General features: G+C 36.2%; 1 protein-coding gene across 1 annotated transcript; it reads left to right on the top strand.

Annotated features, from left to right (window-relative positions):
* The first annotated feature begins 4433 nt into the window (after window positions 1-4433).
* Window positions 4434-9404, top strand: LOC140840871 (uncharacterized). Its single transcript, XM_073208031.1, has 6 exons — window positions 4434-6852; window positions 7594-7919; window positions 8265-8474; window positions 8571-8815; window positions 8897-9194; window positions 9345-9404. The coding sequence occupies exons 1-6, from the start codon at window positions 4434-4436 to the stop codon at window positions 9402-9404; spliced, it is 3558 nt and encodes a 1185-aa protein (XP_073064132.1).
* The last annotated feature ends 262 nt before the right edge of the window (window positions 9405-9666 follow it).

Below are 9666 nucleotides of genomic sequence, written 5' to 3'. Positions count from 1 at the left end.
TCTTCTCCCTCATGTGTACACACATACATTATATAAGAAAGAAGGTGAGGAATTGGGACCATACTGGTACGATTATGCATGCAGAGACAAATTTAGTGGTTATGCATGTGGTTAAAATAGCAAAATTGAGTATCTTTTTTTTGTAAAAAAAATTTAAAGTAAAAAGATTATTTCAGTTGGTAATTTAATTGAATTTTCACCATCTAATTAATGAATATTAGATCTTATTGATGCAATAGCTTGGCTTATTTTGTTTTTTAATCTTTTTTTTTGTATATGTGTCGTCGACATATACAGAGTCGAAACATTAATATACATTATGTCAGTATTCCAGTGAAAAAAAAACTATTAGAAGAGAAGAAGCCAAGTTATTTCACTAATACCTATTTTTTGACTAATTACATGGCTAAATCCAATTTTTAGGCCAACTTACACGACGAAAATTGCAATTTTGTGAAAGTACGTGGAACTTATTTGCCATCAACTTGTAAGTCCTAATTTTGCTTCTTGGCTCTAGCTTCTAATTATAAAAATAGACTCGGCCAAAATGCTCCTCACCTATGTGCCAACTCGATTCTCTATATAATATCAATTTTAGAGTGATAGGATAATTAGAGAGATAATGTATAAAATTTGGGTAGAGTGTCATGAATTGATGGGTTCAATGGAATTCCCTAAGAAAGCAAACCTATGAAAGTTTGGTGAGACCTAACGTAGCTAAACTTGGAATTGAATTGGAGTGGCTCAATATTAACCACCAATGTCTCTCTCATACCCTAAATTATTTTGTTAATTCTTGAAAACTAGGGTTTGGACTTTGGGGGTGATTAATCCCATATATATATATAGGAGGAAATTTGTGTCTTGATGCTTGGAATCTTTTTTATATGTTGTTTTCTTGGAGTCACGAGTATTGTTGACTTCGTACTATCTTATGAAAAGACTATTTTGAGGGGAGATTTGCAATTTTGGTCATATATATTTACTCTTTTTTTTTTTTTGTGATTTTGGTCATGATCAATGTTTTTCAAATTTCAATTTTAGTTTACGATCTTTGTATTTTTATTTTATTTTTAAAATTTTGGTCCTATTTCCGGCGTCGCGTTGACCTAAATCCGACATGACGCTCACGTGTGTAATATCGCATCAGCACTTCCGTAAAATGAGAAATGACTAAAATCGCCAAAAATTCATAATATACAATCTTAATTAATACCTAATCTTGACAAAATAGATTACAAAATATAAGAAGAAAATGTAGTTTTAATGTCTCATATTACGATTAGAATAGATAGCATGTACTCGTAATATGAGACTTTATAGTTTGAATTATAGTTTGAACTGATTCATCCCAAAGAATATATGTTGCATGCTAACTAAAAAAAATTGTAAGGGCGAATGCAAGACAACTAAATGTAAACATATCTCTAAATTATGAATCTTATCCAACCCACATTTTTACAATTATATACGTGACTTAATATATATAACTACACAACACTCATATAGACTAAGTAAATAAATATATATGTTGTCAATTAATATGTTCAAATATAAATCGTAACATATATTTGATTATATTTACACTTTATTTTAACATTGATTATGCATATACAGAATGTTCTGACTGTCAATGCACGCACACATGCACAAGCATATAGCTACACATGCGTGAGCGCACACACGGATACTATTATCATGTGCGTGTTTGCGCGCATGTGTAGCTTGCCATAACCTCTCCACCTGGATTTGGCCTAAAAATAAGCATATTCACATGGCCTTCTTAGTTGGAGGTTCGTGTGTACGTACCCCTTCGGAATCAGGGCGTCTCCTTCAAATATATCTTTTCCTTCACATTCCCATGTGCCCATTGCAAATAAATGGTAAGCTCGTCAACCTAATGCATACTAAAAAAATAGATAAAGCGAAGACAATTAAAAAAATAAAATTGCTGCTAATTAAATTTCTTTTAGACAAAAAATCTTTGTATATATCGTATTTTTTTGGGGGTATAAATATGTCAATTAAGTGTATCGAGTTAATAGTATTATCTTGAGTTGTATAGGTTAGTTTGGATCATAAGTTGACTTCAGAATAATTTTTTTTAGGCAAAAACTTGTGTGAGACGGTCTCACGGGTCGTATTTGTGAGACGGATCTCTTATTTGGTTCACCCATGAAAAAATATTACTATTTATGCTAAGAGTATTACTTTTTATTGTGAATATGGGTAAGGTTGACTCGTCTCACAGATTATGATCCGTGAGACGGTCTCACATGAGACTCACTCTTTTTTTTTTAAGACAAAAGATCTTTTATTGATATAATATTTGCCAGATAAGTGAACCAAACATGTGAAATATAGTTAAGAATCATCGTGGCCGTATTGAAAAATATTTCATGAGAAGAATTTTACATAATGTTAAAAACTTAAAATTTTTATATTTTATTTAAAAAAAATTGCAATATATATTCATGCTGAAAATAAAAAGCTCACGCTTGTCTGCTCAATAACCCCAGGTGACCAAAATTTTTGACCGCTTGTTTCTTCATTTTCACCAAATCGTTGCGTTATACTCTCACCTCGCTTAATTCCCGCTTAATCTCGCTTTTTATAACACTGTTATAATCATTCTTCTTGGGGTAATATGTTAGATAGATATCATGGATGATACCCCATGAATGGGCCTAGCCCAGATGAAAAACTTGGATGAGCCCACTACTCTTGGCTCATCCCTAGCCCAAATGGAAGACAAGCTCATCAAGGGCCCATGTATCCTCCTATAAATATCATGTTTGATTGTTCAGTTAGATTATTCACTATATTGTTTTCAACAGCACCCTTAGCTGCTCCCCTCATATATCCTCAGTCACTGACTTGAGCGTCAGAGGGGCTACGTCAGGACACCCTCCTGGCCCCCTTTAACGGTCTTTTTCGTGATTTCAGGCTCAGGACAATTTCAAAACCCTGCGTATGTACTAGTGACACTTGCTGGGAGCGGACCCTAAATTTCCCGTGAGTATCAATGGATAACATCAATATTTAACACAAAAATGTTAAAATTTAACTCAAATACATACCATAGATACTAATCAACCCCGAAACATATTTTGTTTTATATTTTCCCCGTAAATTTTATTGATCTAACGGGAGAAAATTTTGTATTAAAAAAAAGGAGTAAATTACATTCGTGATCATTGTAAAATTTTATTAATGCTGAAAATGGAAGATATGAAGGGAACTTTCTCAGGGTTTCAAAACATGGATTATACAACGACTAGTGTTGGAACATAGGCCACGAAATATGAGTACATATTTCTTTAATTTTTAGGAAATGGATAGACTTTGAAGATGGAACATGGGATGGAAAGATAGAAGCTGGTGGGCAAACCAAATTTTTTTTGCCTGAGAGAACCGAATCGATCGATTTTTTTTTTTACCAAAACCGAAGATAATTTTTTTTAAAAAAAAAACCCCATAAAACCTAGAGTCATTCACTAACAAACTTCGTAGATGAACAAAGATTAGACAAACATCAAAGTGCGAAATCAATTCAATATGATAGGAAAATAAAAACAAATTAAAGTCCGTTATGATTTATTCGACTTTTCTATTAAAGTAACCAAAACCAAACAAAATTGAAAGGAATTTTTATTCCTTGAAATACTTTCCATGATTATTGTTGATATTTTGCCTTTCTAGTTTTTGATATGATATTATAATGATATGATCTCACAATATCTTTAAGATATTATCCTTATTTTTAAAGAGTTTGTTTCCTAATGAAATTGCTCTTTTGTCTAGGTTAAATAGGACTCCAAGCAACAAAACGTGAGCGGCATGACAGAGAGGATGATTAGAGAGCCAAAGGTGTTCGAGAAGAGTTTGGAGATCAAAGCTAGCTCGTACTGTTGTTGCCGAGAAGTGCTTGCATCCTATGACGCCAACACCTAATCATTATGTTGATTAGTGTGTTGTTCTTTTGAAGACCTTTTCTTTCTCGGTTAATGCATCCCTTGTATACCTGTTATATGCTTTGTCAGAAGTTTTGGATGCAATTTGTTACTCACCTTTACAAGGGAGTTGTTTACTTCTTTCACAAGTATTGATTTTTGTAAACTTACAAGTTTTTCTAGTGAATTATTTTGCCCTGAGGCATCGCACAAGTATTTTATACTTGTGCATAATTTATATCTCGTCTCTCTTATAATTATCGTTATTCCAACTACGTTTAGGTGTGTTAAACTTATAACTTCCGCTGCATGTTGTCGTGAGTGTTACAACACCTACGCACAACACCTATATTCTGAAACACACAACTCTCAACTCACACATACACTGTGGAAACAGAACTTTCAATTGGTATCAGAGCTTCCACTTGACGCTACTAAGTGAGATCCTGTTTTGTTTTGTTTTCAGAGTGAAAAGGAACTATGGAAGGAACAACAAATACTGTTTTCAGGCCTCCCGTGTTGGATGGATCAAACTATGCATTGTGGAAAGTAAAGATGAGGGTTTTCATTAAATCCATTGATGAAAGAGCTTGGCAACGTGTACTTGATGGTTGGAGTCCACCAAAACTCGCGGATGCTGATGGAGACACACGACTCAAACCTGAAAGTATATGGACTGTCGATGAAGTGCAAACTTCAAACTTCAATTCCAAGGCTCTCAATGCTATATTTTCATCTGTTGACACAAGGATGTTTAATCTAATCACCACTTGTGTATGCGTCAGAGATGCCTGGGAGATACTCCAGAAGCACTGTGAAGGATCTGCAAGTGTGCGTAAAACTAGGCTAAGGATGGTGACAGCAAAGTTCGAAAGTTTGAGAATGGAGGACAAGGAGTCTATTCTTGAGTATGACTGCCGGTTAAGACAACTCTCAAATGAATCACATGGCCTAGGAGATCCCATACCAAATGAAAGATTGGTAAACAAGGTCCTAAGATCTCTTTCTGAGAGATTCAATGTCAAAGTCTGTGCTATTGAAGAATCTAAAGACACGTCAACAATCAACTTAGATGAACTAATGAGTTCTCTCAGAACCTTTGAGATGAATCTTGATCTTCAAAGGAAGGATAAAGGGAAGACAATAGCCTTTGAAGCCTCAACTGAATCTTATGATGAAATCCTTCAAATATCTAAAGAGGTGGATAAGTCTGATTTAGGTGAAGAATCGATCTCTCTTTTTACTAAGAAATTTGGTGATTATTTGAAGACTATGAGAGAAAAGAAGAAAATTGGACAAAAGTCTGAGCTGCCCAATAACTCCACATTTGCAAAATCACAAAAGTTTACTCCTATGAAAGGACAGTTTCGACCAAAGACCGAAGTGCAAATCCAATCTAATGTCAGAAACCTGGACTCGGTGCAATGTAGAGAGTGTTCGGGATATGGACACTATGCCAATGAGTGTGCCAATCGACTTAGGAAAAACAAAGGCATGACTGTCACCCTGAGTGATGAAGAGTCTGATGATGATCAAGGATCGAGTGAATCTGAAAATCTCACATCGTTATCTTCTGTGATCAAGGAAAAATGCTTAATGCAAATCAATCCTTTGGGTGTTGCCACCGGTGTTGCAATACCTGGCCGCAACACCTCTTCGAAATCAGTATGTCTTAAATCTACAACCCTTGCGGAGGCAAGTCAGTCTGAAACTCAAGAGGTAGATGATGATGAAGTCACTCTAGAAAGTGTGCAGATGATGTATGAAGAATTATATGAAGACTGGATTAAAAGAACTAAAGGAAATGCAATTCTCTCTAAAGAGAATGATGAGCTAAAGTCACAGATTTCACGACTTGAAGTAATCCTAAGCAAGAAAGACTTGGAATTATGCAAAATCAAAGAGGAACTTGGAGAAGCAACTCAGATTCTTGGCAAGATGAATTCAAGCTCATCCAAACTTGATTCACTTTTGATGACTGGACAAAATGACAAAGCTGGACTTGGTTATCCGAATAGTCTGTTTGAAACCGGAGAATCTTCCAATACTAAGGGAAAACAAACTGTTTTTGTCAAAGGAAGTGTTGAAACTTCGTATGCTACACAAACTGAAAAGAGTGCTCCATCAAAAGGGGGAATGTCTATCAAGAAGTCTAAATCCAAAAAGCGTCATTTCATCTGTCACTACTGTTACAGACCTGGTCATATCAAACCCTACTGCTTTAAACTGAGAGATGATTACAAGAGATGGGAATCAGGACAGGTGTTGCCACAGGTGTTGTACAACACTCGGCGCAACACTGCCAACAGAAAACCAACGGTAAAAAGGGTTTGGGTACCAAAGGCTAAGATTCAATGCTCCGTTATTTATACTTCATTAAAGACTAACATTGCAGGAATATGGTACTTTGACAGTGGCTGTTCACGCCACATGACAGGTTCTAAAGACCATTTGATTGACTATGTTGAACTGAGGAGTGGTCATGTGACGTATGGAGGTGGTGCTAAAGGAAGAATTGTTGGCAAAGGAACCTTGAATGTTGATGGACTGCCTAATCTGCACAATGTGCTTTATGTCGAAGGGCTTAACTCAAACTTAATAAGCATAAGCCAACTTTGTGATGACGGTTTGCATGTTAAGTTTGATAAAGACAATTGTGAAGTGTTTGATAATTCTAATACTCGCATTTTGACTGGTACTAGGTCTGCTGATAATTGCTATCAACTTGGAGAAGACGTAGTAAGCAATCATTCAAAGGTGAGCGAATTAAACTTGTGGCATCAAAAATTGGGACATGCAAACTTCAAGACATTAAAGAATCTTGGTAAGTACGATGCTGTGAGAGGTATGCCTAATTTATCCTCTGGAATTCCGTATGTTTGTGGTGCATGTCAAAAAGGTAAGAAAACGCGTGTTCCCCATCAAGTGTTGCAACACTTTGGGACAACACGGTGCCTTGAACTCTTGCACATGGATCTTATGGGTCCAATGGAAGTGGAAAGTCTTGGAGGTAAGAAGTATTCATGTGTTTGTGTGGATGATTTCTCTCGCTTTACTTGGGTAAGATTTCTTAGAGAAAAATCCGATACATTTGATGTTTTCAAGAAATTACATGCTAAGATTAATAATCTACATAATCTGAGGGTTGGTAAGATAAGAACCGATCATGGTAAAGAATTTGAAAACTCACATTTTATATCATTCTGTGAAAAGAAGAGGATAACTCATGAATTTTCAGCCCCTAAGACTCCTCAACAAAATGGAATAGCCGAAAGGAAGAATAGGACACTGCAAGAAATGGCTAGGGTCATGATAAGTTCTAAGAATATTTCAAAGAGATTTTGGGCCGAGGCCTTGAACACAGCATGTCATATTTCAAATCGTGTGTACTTAAGGAGTGGTTCTACTATGACATCCTATGAAATCATCATGGGAAAGAGGCCGAATCTCAAGTATTTTCATGTCTTTGGGTGTGTATGTTATGTTTTGAATGACCGAGACCATCTTGCAAAATTTGACTCTAAAAGTGACAAATGTTTATTTCTTGGTTATTCGTCCAATAGTCGTGCATATCGCATGTATAATCTGAGAACAAGAACGACCATGGAATCGATTAACGTTGTGTTTGACGATCCTGCAGATCTAACAGGAAAAACAATTGAGGATGATGTTGATGGGCTCCTGAATACAAGTAAGACACTGCCTAGCACAGATGTTGGACCCGGTGTTGTAACACCTGAGACAACACCTGCATTGGCAGAATCAAATGATGAACCAGAAAAGAATACTGAAAATGATGTTGGTGTAACCGATGAAGGGATTGACATTCCCAGCAAGATTCAGAAAAATCATCCGTCATCTCAGATCATTGGAGAAACATTTGGAGGAATGCAAACTAGAAGAAAGGAGAAGGTAGACTATCGGAAAATGATGGGACTAGTATGCATGACTTCCGTATACTCTCAGGTAAGCCATACTTGTTTTGTTTCTTTAATTGAACCCAAAAATGTTAATGAGGCCTTAAAAGATGAATTTTGGGTCAATGCCATGCATGAGGAACTTGAACAATTTGTTAGAAATGATGTGTGGGATTTAGTCCCTAGACCCGATAATGTGAATGTTATTGGAACCAAATGGATTTTTAAAAACAAAACCGATGAATCTGGAATTGTTGTGAGAAATAAAGCTAGGTTAGTAGCTCAGGGGTATAATCAAGTTGAAGGGATTGATTTTGATGAAACATTTGCCCCTGTTGCTCGAATTGAATCAGTGTGACTTTTACTAGCCATTGCTTGTCACATGGATATAAAGCTATACCAAATGGATGTGAAATGTGCATTTTTGAATGGCATTTTGAATGAGGAAGCTTATGTAAGCCAACCTAAAGGATTCACAGATCTACAACACCCTGACCATGTCTACAAGTTGAAGAAGGCTGTGTATGGATTGAAACAAGTTCCACGGGCATGGTATGGTAGGCTTACTGAATATCTTCTTGACTTAGGCTTCAAACGAGGTGAGGTTGATAAAACCCTTTTTATTCAAAAGTCAAAGCATGATATTCTTGTGTGTCAAATTTATGTGGATGACATCATTTTTGGTGCTTCTTCTCAAAAGCATGTTGATGATTTTGTTAAATGCATGTCTACCACATTTGAGATGAGCACGGTAAGAGAATTAAGTTTCTTTCTTGGATTGCAAATCAAACAAATGCATGATGGTAACTTTCTATGTCAATCCAAGTATGCTAAGAATTTGGTAAAGAAATTTTCTGCCGAGAACACTAAACACTTGAAAACTCCAATGGGGTCAACTGAAAAACTGTCCAAAGACGATGTTGCCACCGGTGTTGACAACAACCAGTATCGTAGCATCATAGGCAGTCTCCTTTACTTGAGTGCAAGTCGTCCTGACATTATGTTTAGTGTATGTTTGTGTGCCAGGTACCAGGCTGATCCTAAAGTCACTCATTTAAAAGCTGTTAAAAGAATTTTGCGATATATATCTGGAACAGTTGACGTAGGCTTGTGGTACACCAAAGAAACAAACACCAATTTAGTAGGTTTTAGTGATGCTGATTGGGCAGGAAACCTAGATGATAGGAAAAGTACAACTGGTGGATGTTTTTATCTTGGTAACAATTTGGCGTCATGGTATAGTAAAAAGCAAAATTGTGTATCCTTGTCCACTGCTGAATCTGAGTATGTCGCAGCGGCTAGTTTTGTGAATTCATCATATCCAGTGGGGTGCCAGTTTTTAATTCATGAAATTCGAAAAATAATCTAACCAACTTAATCTTGAATATTCTTGATTTCTAACTGATTGTGGGGTTAATTTGATGTGGCGTTTTGTTCTGACTGGTTTCTTGAAATAATGATTACACCGGTTCAGAAAAAGTTACCGTTGGGTGAGCGAAAACCTGATTCGGAAAGGGCTGTAGTCGCGGATTAACAAAATATTACCGTTGGAGGGTAATGCTTAAATTCTTACGGGGGTATAGAGACTAGCTTTACTGTGTACTCTTTCCCTCACATTCTCAATATTTCGCATACCCTTGCTGATCATTTGTTTTTCGTGCAAATCATTTGTGAAAATTTATGTGCAGTTCGAAATCTTTCTACCACTTTGTTTCGTGATTTTGCTGATGGCTGGTTTTGATCCTCAAGATATAAGGAGTGAAATGGCTGCTAGTATGGGTGGTGAGTCGCCGAAC

Source organism: Primulina eburnea, chromosome 9 (assembly GCF_022965805.1).
Source record: "Primulina eburnea isolate SZY01 chromosome 9, ASM2296580v1, whole genome shotgun sequence".
In the NCBI taxonomy this organism is placed as follows: Eukaryota; Viridiplantae; Streptophyta; class Magnoliopsida; order Lamiales; family Gesneriaceae; genus Primulina; species Primulina eburnea.
The sequence above is the reverse complement of the archived record's forward strand: the minus strand, read 5'-3'. Positions and strand labels throughout refer to the sequence as shown.

Bases quoted from the DNA above. Each gene is read 5' to 3' on its own strand.
- LOC140840871 (XM_073208031.1), top strand. From the start codon at position 4,434: ATGGAAGGAACAACAAATACTGTTTTCAGGCCTCCCGTGTTGGATGGA. The intron at 6,853-7,593 runs GTAAGAAAACGC...ACGATCCTGCAG, and splicing joins TTGTGGTGCATGTCAAAAAG to ATCTAACAGGAAAAACAATT. The intron at 8,475-8,570 runs GTTGATAAAACC...TCTTCTCAAAAG, and splicing joins TAGGCTTCAAACGAGGTGAG to CATGTTGATGATTTTGTTAA.